This window comes from Delphinapterus leucas, chromosome 14 (assembly GCF_059928025.1).
Source record: "Delphinapterus leucas isolate spDelLeu-1000000601 "Yukka" chromosome 14, BTC_Dleu_Yukka2, whole genome shotgun sequence".
NCBI lineage: Eukaryota > Metazoa > Chordata > Mammalia > Artiodactyla > Monodontidae > Delphinapterus > Delphinapterus leucas.
Window position 1 is genome coordinate 77335806 of NC_143142.1, and position 21354 is coordinate 77357159.

Here is a 21354-nt window from a genome sequence, read left to right on the forward strand (position 1 = left end):
CAAGTCTGAGCTCGTCAGTGGAGCCCAAGTGACTGGGAGCTCAGCCGATCTGCTGAACGAATGAAGGCCTAATGATCCTGTAGGTGACCGTGACACACAGGACCTACCACTGGGAGCCCATTTCAATCTAGCCTTACATTCTCACAACGAGAGCACTTACATCTTTGCTGAAGACTGGTCAAAATTAGTCTTCTCCTTATAAAAAAGTACACTACATGTTACAGGTAACACTTTTCGAGAAACAGTTTTGAGGAAAGAGCTTCAAGTATTTCCAGCTCTATTAGTTCTAAGTGACAGGAAGACCACAAAGAGACGGGGACCAGGGTTGACAGCAGCGACTGTGGTGTAAAGCCTGGGCTCTACCATTTACTGCCTATTTGATGATGAACAGAAAAGTCAGACACTCTATTTCCTCAGTGACAACAGGGTTAATATGGGTGTGATCTCACAGGCCTGCAGCAAGGATTGAAAGAGGAAACACAAGGCAAGCGCCTGGCACAGCCCCTGACCTGCAGCAATTACTCAATAAATGTCGGCTCTTATATTATGATGGGTAAGAACTCACAGAGGCACCAAGATCTACTTTCCCCTCATCCTGGGAACTCTTAAAAACCTTACATTTTCAACCTGAAAGTCTCAGGATACTGCATTACAATGTTTCTATATTAAAAGTCTTGTAAAAATACTAGATCTATCACCATGTGAAACCAAACACTTCACTGGCAAACTTTAAGTCCATCATGAAATGTTAACTCAACAGCATTAAGTAACTTTTAGAAACAATGACCAGAAACACCAGCAGGCCAGGGGGAAATACTTAGTTTAAAAAAAGCAGAGGGCAGGGCTTCCCTGGTGGCGCAGTGGTTGAGAGCCCGCCTGCCGATGCAGGGGACACAGGTTCGTGCCCCGGTCCGGGAAGATCCCACATGCCGCGGAGCAGCTGGGCCCGTGAGCCAGGGAGAGGCCACAACAGTGAGAGGCCCGCGTACCGCAAAAAAAAAAAAAAAAGAAAAGCAGAGGGCAGACGGTATTTATACCGTGACTGCAACTATTTTGAATATTAAATAAAAGTACATGTGCACAGGTACAAAACCAAAGAAATGTAGAAAATTGTAAGTGACTATGTTAGGATTCTGGGATTCCCATTTTTCCCCCCCAAATGTTTTTTAATATCATTATATTGGTTTGACAAAAAAAGAAAGCATACTGAACCCATGTGTAAACCTTAGCTCCCTTCAGAGACCCCACTAAAATCTCAACAGAGATTTTTTTCAAGGCAAGAATCCACATGAGCAAAGAAAATCGCAGCAATGACATTTCGGACGTTGAAAAGAATGACGAGTGAGAACTAACCTGGCAGAAAGCTGAATGCGAGGTGAGGAGACGATAAACTAAAAAAGCAAGATTAAACCACAGAAGCCCCAAAAGGCTCATGCAGCACACCAGGCACCGCTGGGGGCAGGAGGGCAGGCGTGGGGCTGGAGGACAGGAATGTGGACTGAGTCTGTTTAAAAAAGTCACATAGACAAACCCACCCACCGTCATAATCAGAGATTTCAGTACCCCACTTTCAATAACTGACAAACAAGCAGACACAAATCAGTAAGGAGACAGGAGCCCTGAACAATGTTATCGGCCAACTGGACCTAATCGACACTGATCGAACACTCCACCCAAAACAGCACAATACCACCAACCCTCGGTATCCATGGACGATTGGTTTCAGGACCCCCCCTCCCCCCGATACCAAAATCTGCAAATGCTCAAGTCCCTCATATAAATGGCACGGTACAGTCAGCTGTCTGTATCCTCGGATATGCGGGGCTGACCCTATATATTCTTTTCAAGTGCACAGGGAATGGCTATAAGATAAACTATATTCTGGGCTATAAAGCAAGTCTCAATAAATTCAAAAGGATTCAACTCATACAAAGTATGTTTGCTGACCACAATGGAATTCAACTGGAAATCAAAAAGAGAAAGATTTCTGGAAAATCCCCCAAATATTTAAAAACGAAGTAACACTTCTAAATAATCCAAGGGTCAAAGTGAAAATGGAAAGGGAAATTATACAATATTTTTAACTGAATGAAAATGAAAATACAACTTATCAAAATCTGTAGGATGCTGCTAGCGCAGAACTTAGGTGGAAATCCACAGCGCTAAATACCTGTGTTAGAAAAGGGAAAAAGCCTTAAATGGATGACCTCAGCTTCTGCCTAAAGAAACTATAAAAAGAAGAGCAACTTAAAACAAAAGTAAGCAGGAAAAAAAGTAATAAAAATAAAAGGAAATAAATGGAATAGAAAAAAAAATAGAAAAATCAATAAAGCCAAAAGCTGGTTGTTGAGAAGATCAACAAAATTGATAAATCTGTAGTCATACTGGTAGGAAAGAGAAGGAACACAAATTATCAATATCAAAAATGAGAGAGGTGACATCACTACAAACTCTATGGATGTTAAAATAATAATAAGGGAATATGATGAATAACTTTTGCCCATTCAATGACGTAGATGAAATGGACAAATTCCTTAAAAGAGACAAGCTACCAAAGGTCACTCCAAAAGAAACAGATAAAAAGATATAGATGTAGCCCTTCATCTGTTAAAGATAAAGTTAGAAACCTTCCCACAAAGGAAACCTCAGGCTTCACTGGTGAATTCTACCAAACCTTTAAAAAAGAATAAATCAATTCTACACAAATTCTTCCAGAGAATTGAAAAGGAGGGAATATTCCCCTCCTCATGCTATGAGGCCACCCTGACCCTTATACAAAAATCACAAAATAACATTACTAAACAGTACAGCTAATATCCCTCAAGAACAAAGAAAGGATAATAATAATCACAACCAAGCAGCGTTTATCCCAGGAATGCAAGGTTGGAAACATTTGGAAACTAGTCAATGTAATTCACTGTATTAACAAACTAAAAAAGAACTCTATGATCATCCCAATAGATGCAGAAAAAGCATCTGACAAAATTCAACATTCATTCCTTATAAAAACTCTCTGCAAACTAGGATAAACTACTAAACTTGATAAAGGGCATCTACCAAAAACAAAAAACAGGGAGTTCCCTGGTGGCCTAGTGGTTAGGATTCTGGGCTTTCACTGCTGTGGCCCTGGGTTCAACCCCTGGTCAGAGAACTGAGATCCTGTAAGCTGTGCAGTGCAGCCAAAAAAAAAAAAAAAAAAAAGAATTAAAAAAGAGAACAAAAACAAACTACAGCTAACATCATACTTAATAGTAAAAGACTGAGTGCTTTCTCCCTAAGGTCAGGAACACGACAAGAATGTCTGCTTTCACCAGCTTCTATTCAACACTGTACTGGAAGTTCCAGCCCATGGAATAAGGGTATGCAGATGGGAATGGAAGAAGTAACACTTGCAGATGACATGACCTTCCATGTAGAAAGTCCAGTGAGCGCTAGAATTAATAGTTGAGCTCAGCAACACTGCACGATCAGTACACAAAAATCAATTGTATTTTTCTATATTAGCAATGAACACTCAGAAACTGAAATGAAAAAAACCATTTACACTAACATCAAAAGACATGAAATACTGAAAAACAACGTGCAAGACCCATACGCTGAAAATTACAAAACACTGCTGAGAGAGATTAAAGAAAACTTAAGCTAAATAAATGGAGATATATATTATGTCATAAGGGTTAGAAGACTCAACATTATTAACATGTCTGTTCTCCCCAAATGGATCTACAGCAGCAGTGTAACCCCCATCAAAAACTACTCTCATTGATAGCTACAGGTAGATAAAACAAGATACAGCTCCAAGAACCCACAGAGAAAACCACTGAAAAGGAAAATTAAGAGAAGTGTGTTGGTGTTCCCCAAGACCACCTCCAGTGTGGGCGATTTGCTGGAAGGTCTCACGGGACTCTGCACACAGCTGTGCTCACGACCGAGGCTTATCACGGTGAAAGGACACAAAGCGAGACCAGCCGGGGCAAAAGGCACACCGGCCAAAGTCCAGAGGAAACCAGGAGCACATTTCCACGAGTCCTCTCCCTGCGGAGCCACAAAGGACATGCTTAATTTAAGTCCCCCCGGCGATGAGTCGTGACAGCACCAACTATTGTGTACCTGCGATTTACATGCATGTGAACTTCAGCAAAATTAAAATGAAAAAAATTCCAAACAAACCAAAGAACATAATTGAGATAGAATTCATCTTAAAGAAAAAGGAACTCTTATCTTCAGAAAATGCATCAAACGTGGTAGTGTTGTTCTAACAGGGCGTGTCGGTGATAAGCCCACACCTGGACTTGACCAGAACAAGGCAAGTGACCAGACCGAGGTGGGAGAGAGCAGAGAGGCGCGTGACAGCCTGCAAAGGGGACGCCCTCTGCAGCACAGTGGCCTCCTGCCTCCTCTCAGGGCAGCCAGGGGTAGAGGGGCGATGGCCAGAGACGGCGGGGCCCACAGCAAACCATCCCTGGAACGAGGCCCTGTCGCTGGAATAGAGCAACAGGTTTGGGGTTAACCAGCCTTCCTCTTTAAAGCCCAGTCCTTTCGGAGGTGAGGCCAATTCCAACATCCCCTGTCAGCTGCTTAAGCCCCTGCGCCGTGCTGACCTCTGTTCTCACCGCCCTCACTCCACAGTGACCCACGCCGGCACCTCCATCCACTTCCCAACACCACCAACCCTTGTCTTAATCACCCTGACAGTCCTAAAAGTCTCCTGACACAGCAGGCAGAAAGAGCCTCTAAAAGCTGCGATGCAGATCTCACTACTCCCTAGCCTGGCTTAAACCCCTTCAGAGGTTTTCAACTGAAATCTAAAGTGGCCCCATCCCACATGCCCAGGGCTCAGGAAGCTCTGGCCTCCTGGCCTCCTAGTCAAGCTCCTGGAGTTTGCCCGGCTCTTTCCACCTCGGGGCCCCTGCAGCCACTGGCTCTCCGGACTGGATCTCCTTCTTGGTGTCTCTGCACCTGCCCTTTGGGTCACCTTCCACATTGTGTAAAAGAGCCTCCTCTTTTCCTTTCCCATTTCCTCTCCCCCGAGTATCAATACTTAGCGCATCTGTAATCACACTGCTGATAAGCTGGATCCTGCCTGGTCTGTCCCACCTTAGCTGGGCCAAGCCTTTATTCTCTCGCTCACCACAGCATCCCCGGGCCCTAGAACGACACTCGATTCACTAGAGGCTTTCTCGAATATTTGTGGGTTGAATGAATAAAAGACAAAGGACATTAATATTTACACACAGCTACCCTGAGCCAAGCATTATGCACCCAATTATGCTACTTCATCTTCATAGCCCTGGGAGCCGTACGTCCCATTCACAGAGATGGAGGCTGAGGATGGAGGAAAACCTGAGGCCAGAAGGAAGAAGAACGGTTTGCCTGAGACCACAGGTAGTAAATGGTTAGACTTGAAACCAGCTGTGCTAAGATTTAAAACTGGTTTAGTCTGATGCCAAAGGCCAGCTTTTCTCCTACTGTCCCATGCTGCTGGGGACAGAGCAACAAATAGTCTGTGTGCGTGGGTACTGGTGTGGGTGGGAAAGAAATCAGTTGTTTTTCTAAATGAAAGTGAGACAGAATGAGAGACAGATAGACAGAAGGAAGGAGATAGTGTGCTGGAGACTGAAGGTTGAGAATAAAGTGAGTTTTTTAAAAAAAGATTAGATTTGTGCTTTTTTTTTAATATTTCAGCATATGCTTCATATTCTGTACATGAATTTTACTTCTTCCTTCATCTCACCTGCTTCATGTTTTCTCCTTGTCATTGATACCCACACACAGTCACCTGGTCTTTTTTTTGGCCATACCGAGTGACACGCAGGATCTTAGTTCCCTGACCAGGGATCGAACCCGCACCCCCTGCAGTGGAAGCGCGAAGTCTTAACTACTGGACCGCCAAGGAAGTCCCACACAGTCACCTGGTCTTATACTCTTAGTTCCTTCTATTCTTCTCAGTTATAAATCCCCACAAATCATTCACTCCATTACCTTCGGACTTCCATCAGACACACAATTGGAAACAATCCCTCCCCTTCTGTCCCTGGACACACCCCACATCCTGAGGTCTTAGCTTTACAACTATGCATTTATTTATTACAGCCACATAACTACTTACACCTCCATCCTCTTTGCCGTCCACAACCGGTCAAGGTGAGTCTGCTGATTCTCCCTTTATATCATCTTTCACGCACACACGCATGCATGCACACACGCATGCACGCACGCACACATACTCCTCTTTCGCTGGCCGCCTCTGAAGTCTCTCCCCTCATCATTTCATACCTAGACTACAACTATTTCCCACAACTGATTTTTTACACAGCTGTTGAGAAAATCTTCAGAATCTCCCTGTCAATACTTAGAGATAATGGCATACAGGTCAAGACAACTATCTTTTATGCCGAGTTGATAAAGGAGCCTTAAGACACTAGAGTCCCCGCTACGGCATCCCTCTGCTTCCCTCTCCATCTGGACTCGCCTAGCTCGCCTAATCACAGAGTTTACGGTGCTTTCCCACAGTCCACCAGAAGCAAGATGTCCAAACTGCTGCTCTTGGAGTCTCCTCTTCCATAAGAGGGGGATGCATTTTAACTTCACAGAGCAAATCATTCAAAATCCATGGCTACCAGGAAGGCTCTAGAGACCAGCAAGAAAGAGATGGTTGATGCAATGTCAACAAAAGAAAAACATGTTTTGCACCTAAGAAAGCCTTCAGATCTGATGTGCGTTTCTTTGGCTGACCTTTTTAAAAACATAAATATGAATATGACGCATTATCTTTGTCTCTTGGTTTCAAAACTCTAGAGTCTGCTCTTCACCTTTTTTGGGTTTTCATTGTTAAAAACACTGATACTTGACAAGAAAATCCAGCCTCTCTTGGCGTACAAAGAGCTCTCTTGATGATATGACCTCAGTGAATCAACGCAGTAATCTGTGTCAGGTTGGAGGTTTCATTCCCATTTTACAGCTGAGGAAACCAAGGTCCAGAGACTTGTCTAAACTTCTAAGGCTGGATGGTCACTGTGACTAAAATCTTGTCCATCCTCTAGTTTTCTAAAGCTTCTGTTAAATCTGAACGCATTTCACCTATTTCATTCATAAAGCCTTAAGCCAGGAATGAGTCCTCCCTTTTAGTGCATGGGCTACCCCAATGAGGAAAAAACAAATTTTTACTTACTTCAAAAGTACTAACTTCAAGATCTTCAAATTTTCCTGCAAGTGACATTCCTGCACAGTTTACAAGCATGTCCACTGGGCCCAGTTTCTCCTGTGCCTGGAAAAATGTATCAGAGTGGGCATTAAGAAAGAGAAGAAAAGAATCCCTTAGTAGCCAATCAATGCCAATAAATAAAATCTATAAAACTATTAAATCTACAAGGAAGATATGTCAACTCCAAGCCACACACCGAAATGGCAAACCAATCAAAAGGCGAGCGGATTAATTCCAATTAACCAAACCTCTTACTTGTTTTATGACATTCTCTACTTGGCTGTAGTCTTGAGATACATCAACTGATATACAAAGCACCACCTGTTAGACAGAGAAAAAAATAATCAAAGCTATGCAGGGGTCTGAAACTACCTTTAAAAGAACTTTTTTTTTTTTAATTAAAGGCAATTTTTTTCCAATAGAGAATGAGTCCAGTTTTGGAGGTACAGATTGCAGGGTTTGAAATCTGCTGACAATGCAATTCGGAGAGACAAATGGGGTCAGGGGTGCACTTTCTTGAAGAAAACTCTTTTGAGCAAACTCAAAAGAATGTTCTAAGAAATGCTGGTTGGAGGGTACAGATTTTCAGGTGGAAGATGAATAAGTTCTGGGGATCAAATGCCCAGCACAGTGACTATTGTTATTAATACTGTACTGTAGACTTGTAATCTGCTAAGAGAGTAGATCTGAAGTGTTTTCACCACACACACAAAAGCGGTAACTACGTGAGGTGTTGACCGTGTTAATCCACTTGTTTGCAGTCATTCTTACACGGTGTAAACATATATTAAATCATCATGTTGCAGACCTTAAATATATACAATTTTTGTCTATGTATGCCTCACTAAAGCTAGAAAGAGAAAAGAAATGTAAAAACTCTTCTCTTAAAACGCAACTAGACTATAGTGACAGGAAGTACATCACAAGCCACGTGCACCCAGGAGTAGAGGGAGAAACGGGGTGCAGAGGGGCAGGGCAAACTCCAGGGGTGATGGAAATGCTCTGTGTCTGGATTTCAGGGGTGGTTTCACAAGCATTTAGTGATACATCAGTCAAAAGCCATCCAACTGAACTCTTTAAATTGGTGTGGTTTATTGTACACAAATCTTACCTCAATAAAGTGGTCAAAAAATAATAGCAAACTTAATAAATACGTTTAAAAAAATACTCCTCTTGGAGCAGTATCAGAGCTATCACTGCCCTCTTGGGATTCAATACCAGTAGGTGGAATAAAGAGATAAGTCAACAGGATCTACTCCCAGAAGCCTCCTTAGTCCAGCCGGGCTGGGAGGCTAAGCTCGTGGAATCATCTTACTAGGCCAAGGGCAGATCTGGGCCTGTGGGAGCCGAGGGGAAACCAAGTCACATTTGGTTCACTCTGAGGTTTGCTTGAGGTCCCTGACTCTGGACTGAACTGCCATTTACAGATTTTCTAGATGAGGGGTCACCAAGCTGAGTCCAAGCCCACCTAGTACAAACCTGGCCATGTTTAGGGATGCACAGCACAGAGGGATGATGGGAAGAGCTCAGCCATTTAGTCTTTGAAAAGGAAGGGGGGGAGGGAGGGAGGGAGGGGAAAAGGGGGAAAAAGCATGTATCTTGGTGCTTACTTTGGGGAATGTATGTATTTATTTATCTATCTATCTATCTAGTTATTTGGCTGCACTGGGTCTTAGTTGCGGCATGCGGGATCTTTTTTAGTCGCGGCATGCATGTGGGATCTAGTTCTCTCACCAGGGATTGAACCCGGGCCCCCTGCATTGGGAGTGTGGAATCTCTGCCACTGGACCACCAGGGGAGTCCCTTGGTGCTTACTTTGATAGAAATTTATGACATAGAAATTAAGAACACTAATGGGGACAGTGAGCTACTGTTTTTTTTTTGTTTTGTTTTTGGTTTTTTTTGCGGTACACGGGCCTCTCACTGTTGTGGCCTCTCCCGTTGTGGAGCACAGGCTCCGGACGCGCAGGCCCAGCGGCCATGGCTCATGGGCCCAGCCGCTCCACGGTACGTGGGATCTTCCCGGACCGGGGCACGAACCCGTGTCCCCTGCATTGGCAGGCGGACTCTCAACCACTGCGCCACCAGGGAAGCCCAAGCTACTGTTTTAACTTTCCTTTTCAGACAATGTTTTCAAATCAGAGCTTAGGCCTCTGACATAGGAAATGTTCTATGTTCCCAGGGAGGTCACTGAGAGAAGCAGAAGGGTGTTTGCAGTTTCTCAGCCTTTCCATGGTTTCCTCCCTGTTAAGACTGGCCGCCAAGCTAAGTGGAAGACAGAGCGTGTGTGTACGGAAGGGTGCACACACCCACGATATGCACCCAGGTGCAGTTGCAAGTCCAAGGCCGTGTGTTGTGGTGGGAAGAACAGGCACGGCACTGGGGAAGCTGGGGTTCCAATCCTGTCCCTTCATTCACCAGCTGAGCGGAACCCAAGACATTTGCAGTGGTCTCACCTGTACAGTAACAGTGTCACAGGCTAGTGACGAGCAAGATCCCTCCCAGCTCTAAGAAGCCACGATGTGAGAAGTGAGGCCAAAGAGTTGGATAAAAAGAGCCCCGTTGCCTTAGGACTGATAACATCAGGCAGGAAGCTGTATTTAATGCAAGAAGGAATCCCATCCTAATGGCCTAAATTCCTATGAAAAGGAAACAAGCCCCTTCGCAAACGTAACCTGTAATATTCCAGACTAGTGGGCTTGTCCTTGAATTTTATCCCATCATCATACAGAAGACATGTTTTAAAAAAGAGAGTAGGAATCATACAATTAATTTTAAACATGCCTTTTCATACGGTATTAGATCATTTACTGTGAATAAAACCTATACCACAGGTCAGTAACATTTCAAAAAAAACGTTTACAAACTCCCAGGAAAAAGAATGCCCCCAGGGCACTGCTTTTGCTAAGAGGAGTAACAAGCCAGCTCTGGGCCCAGTGGCAGGATCAGGCTCCCACTTGCCCAGCCCAGCCCGATGATCTTCGCCTTCCTTGATGTGCAAGTCAAGAACTTTCCACATGACCTGAAGCCTCCTGATAGATGAAGGAGTGGGAATAACGAGGAAGAAGCCCAGAGCAGAGATGGCGATAGCAGCAGGCGTGACTGGCCTTCAGCCAGGACATTTCAGATCTGTGGCTCTGGGTGATGTTTCATTCTCTATCAGAAGTTACAGGGATATTTAAAAACACGAAAAACTGGGGAGATTTGCTGAGCTGGCGGCTTTCTAATGTTTGTGGGCTTCAGAGAAGGAGATACAGGCAGAGGCCACGGTACTAGAGAAAAACTCACATAGGTGCACAAAGAGAGGTGGATGAGGATTTTTATGTGCAGCATAGAATGCAAAAGAAAAGAAAACACAAATAGCCAACAAGAGGCAACAGACTGAATAAACTCTGGGGTACTCAATATTATGCCACAGCAGTTTTAAAAGATGAGGCCGACTCATTTATATTGACATGCAAAGTTCTCTAATATATTCTCGTGGAAAGAAAAGAGGCAATTAAAACTACAGTGAAACACCACTTAAAACTCATCAGAAAGGCAAAAATTAGAAAGTTTGCCAATACCAAGTGTTGGCAAAGAGTCAACGACCACTACTGGTGAGAGTGTAAACACTTTGGTGATGCATACGCTCAACTCAGCAATTCCATTTCTAGGTATATTCCATTCTTGCACAAGTGCACAAAGGGATAAACTTTAGTAATAGCAAGAAACAAAGCAAACTAACAAAAAAACTGGGAACAACCTGAGTATCCACCCAACAGTAGAACTGATGAATGGAAGGTTGTCTATACATACAAGAAAACACTAGACAGCAGGAAAAAAAGAAAAAAAAAGAATGAACTACTACTTTATGCAGCAACAGAGAGGAATGTGAACAATAGTATCAGGTGAAGAAATAAAGTTGCGTGAGCGTACACAAAGAATGACGTTATACAAACGGAGAGAGAGAAAGTAGGTTGGTGATTGCCTAGGGCTAGGCGGGGGTTGGGAGCGAACAAGGAGTGACTGTTAATGAATATGGACTTTCTTTATGGGATGATGAAAGTATTCTACAATTGATTCTGGTGATAACTGTGCAACTTTGTGGATAAGCTAAAAACCACTGAATTGTACACCTTAAATCCGTGAACTTTATGGTATGTGAATTATATCACAATAAAGCTATCAAAATAAGAAGGATGCCATAAAGTTCAAAAAGAAGCCGAAGTAAACAATACTCTTCTTAGTGTCACATGCGTTTTGGACAAATTATTTTTAAAGAACAATGGAAGAAGTAACACAAAAATCAAGTTGGGGGTTGCCTCTAGGAATGAGACAGGAAGATGAGGCTGATGGGGGGAACAGAGGAGCCTTCAGGGGCCCTGGTAAATGCCATTTCTTAAGCTGGTGATGAGTGTGTGGCTATCAATTTATTATTATGTTTTATACTAAAATACATGTTGTATATATATACATACCATTTTATTCATCAAAAAATTCCACAACCAAAAAAAAAATTTAATACTTCCTTCCCCTCAAGTTAATTTAAATAAATAATTGCAATGAAATCATTTTCTAGGAAAGCATTCTGTTATTTGATCATTTGTGTGTGTATGTGTGTTAGAGTCTATACATTGTTTTTGGTAATAACATGAAATCCTAGACAATTCAAATAATTTCATCTTTTTAAAGACAGCCTAATATGTATTTTAATTAGGAAAAGCTTACGTGCTTTCAATGAACTATTCACAGTTGAAGTACCTCTTCTTTTCCTCTGCACACCTGTGTTGATTAGTATAGAAAATGCATCATGAGGGCAGTGATTTTTACCTGTTTATCATTAATAGAGTGTTTTTCGATTTCTTTCTTTGCCTGCAACAGTTTGTCCTGAAAGTAACAGAGAACAATTAGTTCTACTGATTGTCTATTTGTCCACTTATTTGTTTAAAAGGAGAGAAAAAGCAATTAGTTGTACAAGGATTTATTAAATGCCAAAAAACACGCAGGACAGCACCCATATTGCAGAGCTATGGTGGACACATAGCTGTAAAGTATGCTAAGCTATGGCTAAGTGAAAGCAAGTTTTAAAATTCATTGCAGAGAAAGAGAATAATAAAAATTAATGAACCTCAAAATCCCTATTATCAGTATTAATTGCTAAGGGTCACCCTATCAATTCTAATAAATGTTTTAATTTGACGTTACTTAGATATGAAACAAGAACAACCACGCTGATATGCAGTGCTTCCCAAACTTAAGGGTACATGTGATTCCATGTCAAGAATGCTTTCCTACGAGATCGTCCAATGTTTTCCTCCTCTACTGAAAAGCAAATATAGTCAAAATCAGTTTTCAGACGGACTAGGTAAACTTATGCCTGGATACTTTCGAAGACACTCTGAGGACAAGCAAAGCTATAACCCACGTAATTGTGTAATTCTTCCAAGGTCTCAATTCTGCTTGTTGTAGTCATTTTCAAGAAGACAGAGGTCGGTTTACAGTGCCTTCATTTGCTATAAAAGCTGAAATTTAAATACATCACGATAGCAGAGAAGAACAGAAGGGGGGGAATCCTTCTAAAAGACACGTGGGTTTTCTAAACAAGGATATGCCTATAATAAAATTATATTATTCTATTAATAAAGATGTATACCACCTGACTTTGCCAAAATCAGAATAGAAAATTACATTAGAAAATAAAGACTTTATCAGTGCCAGAAGGCTCATTCACCTCCAGCAATGCCAGGACCACAGAAAGAGCTTCTGAGCACCTGAAATGCTGGCCTCCCTGCCTCGTTTTTCATCTGCCTTTTGTCAGATATCAGCATTGTTTAAATCTCACAAAATGCCATTTTATCACAGTCGTGTTTTCAGTCATGGAAGGTGGCTTCAACGCCAAAGCAGATGCGTTGTTGGAGGGGTCAGGGGATAAATAAAAGGTAGCTAATTGTGCCTTTCTTCATTTTTAAAAGAAATGATGGACGCCCGAGCCTAATTCTGTGTCATTATTTACGCATCTCCCCCGGGCCCCCCGTGACCTGCCTTCCTCACTGAGCCCTGCTCAGCTGTGCACCCCTACCTGGCAGCCACCACACTACTGCCCTCCTTATTCACAGGTGAAGCCAAAACCCCCAATCAACGATGCCGCCCTGGAGCACCCACTCTCTCCATCATCCCTCCCTTCATTTCTTCATCCAACAAAGATGTCTGGAGCACCCACTGTGACCCAAGCAATTAGGCCAAGCACAGGACGACAGCACTGGGCAGGACAGCCATGGTCCTTCCCCCACTCATAAAGCAAGGGGACGCCATGACTGCTCGTGGGAATACAGTGTCACTGCTCTGGGCTCTGGCAAGAATAACAGACACTTGAAAAACAAAAAGAAAGAAAGAAAAACAGACCTTGTGTTGACTCGGCACAGAGAGACACATGTTTTGCTAAACTGCTGGGGAAGAGTGAGATTCCCCTGCAGGGTCTGGGTTTCACTAGAGATGGAGATCATGTCATAAGCAAATTATAGAAAAACACCTACATGTCATCCTTCAGGACTTAGGAACGAGCCCCATGATGGCTGCTGTCGGCACCTCCGGGGAGGTGGCGGCCCCCGCGCTTCCTGTGGCCAGGTGTGTGCTTAACTAGGTTTTGGCCGCTCCTAGATCTGCAGTGTCCATGATGTTGCCTAAGAGTTGCTGGCACTGAAAAAATATCTGTGGAACTAACCTGACTTCAGCCAAGAAGTCTTTGTCCCAAATACAAGAAATAACCAGTGGTTCAGGAATCACACCTCCAACCACAGACGTGAGCGATTTCCCCACAGGTGTGAACACTGTGACGGTCTCATAGCCTCTGTGACCAATGTAACGATGAATTAGTAGGTGAATAGTAATGAACCTAGAAGACTTACCTCATTTCGTGCAACCAGAGTTATAAAAGCTCCTTGTTTATAGCACTCGATAGCAATGCACTTTCCAATGCCACTGGAGCCTCCTGTAACCTAAAAGCAGAAGTTAAGAAATCTTAGCACTTGAAATTTCCCTTCTGTGGGAAGTTTATTTAAAATAACTATGATGGGCTCTAAAACCCAACCTACAGGAACTAGATCTTCAGCTACTGTAGCATCTTCATCCCAGACCTAATGAATGGAGTTTAAGTGCAGACGTGGAAAGATTACACTGTCAGCCGGGCCTGCATTGTTTCCAGTACTGAGCTATCAATTGCACACCTATGATATTTTTCTGAGTTCACTGTGGCAGGGGGGGTGGGGGGGTGGGGGGGAGACGAGAGGGGGAAGTGCCCTGTACATCTAGCTAATAAACAGTACATTAGTCTGATAATTCGAAAAGACACATGCACCCCTATGTTCACAGCAGCACTATTTACAATAGCCAAGACATGGAAACAACCTAAACATCCATGAATGGATGAAGATGTGGTATGTATATACAATGGAATACTACTCAGCCATGAAAAAGAAAGAAAGAATGCCATTTGCAGCAACATGGATGGACGCAGAGATTATCATACAGAGTGAAGTAAGCCAGACAGAGAAAGACAAACATCCTATGATATCGCTATACGTGGAATGTAAAATATGACACAAATGAACTTATCTATGAAACAGAAACAGACTCACAAACACAGAGAACAGACCTGTGGTTGCCAAGGGGGAGGGGGGTGGGGGAGGAATGGATTGGGAGTTTGGGATTAGCAGGTCAAACCATTATATACAGAATGAATAAACAAGAAGGCCCTACTGTATGGCACAGGGAGCTATATTCAATATTCTGTGATAAACCGTAATGGAAAAAAATATGAAAAATTTTGCTGTACAGCAGAAATTAACATCGTAAGTCAACTATACTTCAATAAAATAAATTAAAAAGTAAAAATAAAAAACACTAGTCTGCCTTTGAGTCCAAACCCAAATGAACCATTTCTTTACTACACATCTCCTATGCATGACCAGCTCTACAGGAGATGAAAAGAATAATCACTTGCATATACTTATGATATTTTAAATGACTGCTTATTATAAAGTAATACATGATCACATGGAAATACTGAAAAGTAAAGCTTTTCTTCTTGCACTAGTCTAACCCTCACCATCTATAGCTCAGCCATACTGGCTGTCTTTTGGTTCTATGCTCTCTCCAACCACAGGGCCTTTGCACATTCTATTTTCCCTTCCAGGAATGCTCTCCTCCCCTCTTTTCATCTAACTGGCATCGATTCACCCATTAAATCTCAGCTCTACCTCACTACCTCAGGAAAGCCTTCATGGACTGCCCTCTACCCCACCGCAACCCACTTTGCAGCACTGCATCCTCTTTTTTCTTTGCTTTACATCACTCCATAACCAAACAGCCATGCATTTACTTGTGTGATTATTTGATTCACAACCATCTCTTCCATTACCACCCCATAAACTCCATAAAAATACCAACTCTATCTTGGCTCCCCACTGCATCCCTAGCGCTTAGTACAATGCCTGGCATACAGGAAGGACTCAATATATATTTTACTTAATAATACGAATGTAACATTACCTTTCTAGTCATTTTCCCTATACACATCTTATAACATGGGCCAGGGGAGTGGGGGGCCTGGAGTCGTCAGGTGAGGGGGGAAAGCAAGTGTCAGAGAGGCATCTGTCCTTACACGCTTTTGCATCCTACTCTAAAAAACATTATTTTGTAATGTCTGAGGTTAAAAAACTAAAAGGCTTTACAATATTGCATTAAACAGCCGTATCAAAAAATATTTAACTATTTCCCTATTGTTAGACATTTAGATTATTTCGAATATTTTACTGTTAGATATAAATCATGCTGTAAAGAATATCTCTGACCAATCAATCTCATGATTTTAAAATCATCATGACATCCTCCTACACAATGTACCTATGTCCGTGGGACGCCCCTACTTTCTCTTGAGCCTCAACTTCTCACTAATGAAGGGATTTCTTTGGGAAAATTAACCAATTATCTACCGGTTACTGTAAAAATATACCTGCTGCCCCAGCTAACAGTTGCCTCTGAGGACCTCCTTGCTATTGAAATATTTCATGGGTAGTTTTGGCTTATGAATTTTCACCAGATATTCCAATTCCATAGCAATTAGCAAGGTCCCTAAAAATGTCCTTAGCTGTTTCATGATGCTGTTCCTGCTGCCTAGAGGTCCCTCCACTCAACATCTCCCACACAGCTGCATTTCCAAATCCTACCTAACTCGCAGAGGCCAGTTCCAATGTCTCCTCCTCCAAGAATTTTTTCCGGACTCTGTCCCTCTGTCCTGTCCTTTGCCTGTCACTTTCTACTTCATGCAGTTACTTCTGTACCTGCCTTAGCTCCCTTACCAGACTCTAAGTTCCCCGACAACAAGCACCAAGTCCAAGTTATCTCCCTCATTCCTAGCACAACACTTTGCATAAGCAGTTGCTAAATACTTGTCTACATTAATTTGCAAAATGGTGTACGATGCCATTTCCCTGAAAAAAAATACAATGCCAAAAAAAACTTGTAAGATTTCACTATTTGTTATTCAATGAATTGATAGAAGCTGAAGTGATGAGGTTACTGAGAAAATTTATATGCTCTAAAGTGCCATGTAGATATTCCGATTATTGTTGGCGTTTTTTCTAGACCGTAATAGGTAAGCAAGCTATGTTAAATTACTGCACAGCCAAGGACAGGGGTAACCTTATAAGATTTGTCCATAAAGACAAGAATAAGACTTCAACTTTTGGGTCAGGGTTCATGGGAAACTGACCTTCTAGGCCAAGCCAGCTAATTCATAAAAGGTATCTAAGAATATACATAAGTCCATCTAGACTATGTTACTCTTGATTGGTATAAGAAAACATAAGAGATTTTCCTAATGGCTGAGAAAAATGGTAAATATGTATTGAGTTGCCCGGCCATTGGTAAATTGAGATGTGAGACCCTAAAGATAACAGTTTAATTCCTTTCTTTGTCACTCCCTCTTACTGTTCATTGCAAATATTGTTTTAAATGTTACTATCTCTTTATTTGCACCATATACCTCTTACTGAGGGCAAGAGAAGGGGTGCTTTGCTGCAAGGACAGCTGCTCCCACCCATCTCTCCAAAAGGGAGGACTTGATTTTCTAGTTCTCACCAAGTCAGTTAAACAGCTTTTTAAAAAAAAAAACAAAAAACAGCTGATTTAAATAAGTATATACTGTGTAAGACTTGCTGAATAGGTTTACCACTGTAATTAGAGAGATAACACTAGTTTATCAGAATTGCTCTAAAAACAAAACAAGTTATGACCTAAGCCTGCTCATGCTTCCCCATCAGCAAGACACTCTAAACATTGGCCCCTTTTCTAACACGACTGGGTCTAGTCGTAACAAATCTCAAGAAAAAAAATTACACTTTCACTCTTTTTATGACATTAAAAAAGAAGACAGATGGTGACATCATGTGTATTATTCATGTCATCCTCACATTATTTATAGCGGCATATTAAAACGGGATGGTGAAAATAAGAAATTCTTCGGGATCTACCCCAGGAGATGTGTTTATTATCTTATCTACAGCCTGCAGAAGCATGATGGGGCTGGTAGGACCAGAGTCAACATCAACTGAAAGTCCCTTATAAACACTGAATGAAATTTTTCATTACTGCTTTGACTTTACATTTTTTACAAGTTATGCTCTGCAAATACCACTTCTGAAAATTCCAACTTTTAAAGCCACGCTTTTGAGGCAGAAGTCTTCTTGCAGATGTGATACTTTCAGACTTTAGCATGACTGTAAAATTTTGCTCTTCTCTCCCTCTGTAATGAATTTACACTCACCTCCTCCTCTATCTTCCACATCAGAAATAGCAGGATTTGGAAAAACACTAATAGTTTTATGAGAGAAATTAAAGAAAATATATGTTCCCATTCACAAACTCTGTCCCGATTTAAAGCACACTAAAAGCAATGACCATTCTATCCCATCCGAGTTCGGTGAAGAGGCTCGGATTTTAGCGGAGACACCCATATGTCACCTCTGGCACCAGGAGGATTTGCACTGCCAGCTTAGTAACAAATTTTGCTTATTCATAACCTCCCGCCTCAATGTCCCCGGGGTTGTGAGAAAATCAAGTAAGAAAACGGACCAGAAAGCCACAGCAAAATGTGACGTGCTGGGCGCAGGTAAGAAGGCATTCCCTCTGTTTAAGAAAGGTGCCCCACCTGCAGAAAAGGGATCCTTGAAGACATGAGCTTCTGGTAAGAAACAAACCAAATCCATCCACATCCCCTTCATTCCTAAAGCACTAACTAGCCAGGTCGTTCCGCTCATCCCTCTGACTCCAAAACGACGGCAGAGGATTGCACTGGGACAGCAGTCAGTCGACCCCAGGCTGAGCTCACAAGAGACAGGCAGTGTAGACTGGACAGAAGCGACTCAACACCGCTAGCCAGGACTGCCAGCCCACCGGGTTTAGAGCAATCCCGTCCCCCCGCCAGGTGAGTCACTTCCTGTATTCCTTTGGCAACTGTCACTCGCACAGGCCACCTTCCAGTTCCCAGCTGCCTCGGCGGGTCCTGGAGGCTGGGACCCGGTTCCCCGCTGCCCGCCTCCTTGCGACCCCGCCGGGGCCGCGCGCCTTGCCCGGCGTCGCCACCGACCGCGGTGTCCTTGGCAAAGTTTCTCAGCCTCTCTGTTCTTCAGTTGACTCATCGGGAAACCCGAGGACAAAAATATCCAGATCCCAGGGATGCCCCGGGGATTAACGAGAGCCTCCCGAGCCCCTGCAGTGCGGGAACCCAGCTCGCTGGCGCTGCCCGCGCCGCCCCGCTCTCCGGCCCCGGGAGGAGCCAGAGGCAGCGGAGGGCGGGTCCCCGAGGCCCTCCGAACAGACAGTGCCGGGGCGGAGGGCGGCAAGTGACCCTCCATTTGGAGAAGGGGACGTCGGCGGCCCGGCCTGAGTCGCGGACCGGCGCGCCGGGGTTCGGGGCGACCGAGCGGGCCGGGAGGCGGCGGCGCAGCAACAGGAGGCCACTCACCACCACATGCGCCCCGGGCAGGGCGAGGGGCTTGGGGCTGATGAGCGGAGACACCATGTAGAGCAGCAGCACGAACGCCACGAGGAAGGCGGCCGCCAGCAGCAGCATCGCTCGGCCGAGGCCGGGGCCTGGGGCGGGCGGCGCAGGCACAGGCGCACAGGGCTCGGCTGCGCCGGCGATCACGCGCGGCCGCGCGCAGTGCGAGCCCTGTGTTTGGGTTCGCGGCGCGGGGCGGGGCGGCGGCCGGAGGGGAAGAGGCGGAGCCTGCGAAGGGCGCGACCACGGGGGGTGGGGCTTCCAGTGGCTAGAGCGTCGCGGCTGCCGCCCGATTGAGCGGACGGTCCTTTGGGGTCCCCGAGCTCCCAGCGTCAGGACGGGATCCTGCACCCTCCGCCGGCGAGATGGGCTGCCTCGAGCGCGCAGCGGACGGGGCCCGTGTGGCGCCCCCCGGCGCGCCCCTGGGTGACGCTCGCGGCTGGTGGCGAGGGTGCTGCTTAGGACCGCGGAGAGCGGGTGCCGGGCCTTCCCGAGCCGCGCTCCCGGGGTCGGGCCGAGCCGCGCTCCCGGGGTCGGGCCCCTCCGCGCCGTGGCTCCGGGTGCCGTCCGCCCGAGGCCGGAGGAGGCGGGTCGGAGCCTTCTAAGGCCCGGTTCCGGGATCTCGTCACCTCGTTAGTGTATGGAAGGAAGGGGATCGAGCTCTGAAATCCCGGGCTCCATTTCGTATTTTCTTGGCGTACTTAGAAAATGGTAACAGCCCACTTTCGCTTTGCAGAGGACCGGGAAAGCCTTAACATGGAGTTTTAAAAATCGCCCACATCATTCAGTTTCGTTGAGCTCAGAGTTCATCTCCTTTACCAAGGCAGGGTTTAAAAAAGATAAAAAGCTTTTTGATATCTAATTTGCACACCAGACAATTCGCCCGTTTAAAGTGCATAGGTAATGGGTTTTGGTATAGTCAGGGTTGTGCAACTGTCACTACTGTCAATTTTGGAACATTTAGTTACACCCCCAAAGGCGCACACAAATCCTTACCCGTTCACAGTCACTCCCCAGTTCCTCCCCATCCTGGCCCGGCCCTAGCTAATCACTCACTAATCTGTCTCTGTAGATTTGCCTATCCTGCATATTTCATATAAATGGAATTATAGAATGTGTAGCCTTTTGTGTCTGGTTTCTTGCACTTAGCATAATGTTTTCAAGGTTCATCATGTGGTACAATGTATCAGTACTTCATGCTTTTTATAACCAAATTATATTCTATTCTGTGGACACACCACATTTCATTTATTCACTCATCAATTGGTGGACCTCTAGGTTGTTTCCACTTTTTTTTTTTTTTTTTTTCTTTTTGCGGTGCGCGGGCCTCTCACTGTTGTGGCCTCTCCCGTTGCGGAGCACAGGCTCCGGACGCGCAGGCTCAGCGGCCATGGCTCACGGGCCCAACCGCTCCGCGGCACGTGGGATCTTCCCGGACCGGGGCACGAACCCGTGTCCCCTGCATCGGCAGGCAGACTCTCAACCACTGCGCCACCAGGGAAGCCCTGTTTCCACTATTTAGCTACTATGAATAATGTTGCTGTGAGCATAAACATTCATGTATAAGTTTTTCATTTCTCTTGAGTATATACCTAGGAGTGGAATTGCTGGATCTTCTAGTAACTGTTTAACCAGAACTGCCAGACTTTAACAAAGCAGCTGCACAATTTTACGATCCCCACCAACCGTATATAAGGGTTCCAGTTTCTCCACATCCCTACCAACAGTTGCTATCATTTGTCTTTTTAATTATAGCCTCCCTACTGGGTGTAAAGTGACATTTCATTATGGTTTTGGTTTGCATAAGGCACGTATTTTTGCTTTTCCTTTGCTTTTCCTTTTTGAAGTTATTTTTAGAAATACTAAGGTGCTCGGGAGCAAAGGAATTGATCTGAGTTTTCCTTCTTTCTTAACTTATTGCCCAGAATTAGCCAGATTGCAAGATTTGAGGGTACAGTCCCCAAGACTTCTGACATCAATTGCAAGTTTGGAGGAGGGTCTCCCAAGCCACCCTCAGGTTTGATAATTTGCTAGAAGGACTCAGAGAGCTCACTGAGATCTGTTTTACTCATGGTTATGGTTTACGAATGTCAGCCAAGGGACGAAGTGC

General features: G+C 44.3%; 1 protein-coding gene across 1 annotated transcript in view; it reads right to left on the reverse strand.

Annotated features, from left to right (window-relative positions):
• KDSR (3-ketodihydrosphingosine reductase) overlaps positions 1 to 19450 on the reverse strand; it is a 38961-nt gene extending 19511 nt beyond the window's left edge. Inside the window, exons 1-5 of the mRNA XM_022584323.3 lie at positions 19209 to 19450; positions 14092 to 14181; positions 12017 to 12073; positions 7460 to 7525; positions 7172 to 7267 (exon numbers count right to left, since the gene is read on the reverse strand). Of these exons, the coding sequence (XP_022440031.1) occupies positions 7172 to 7267; positions 7460 to 7525; positions 12017 to 12073; positions 14092 to 14181; positions 19209 to 19316 (417 nt within the window). The 5' untranslated portion in view covers positions 19317 to 19450. The remainder of the gene's footprint in view (positions 1 to 7171; positions 7268 to 7459; positions 7526 to 12016; positions 12074 to 14091; positions 14182 to 19208) is intronic.
• Positions 19451 to 21354: the final 1904 nt, after the last annotated feature.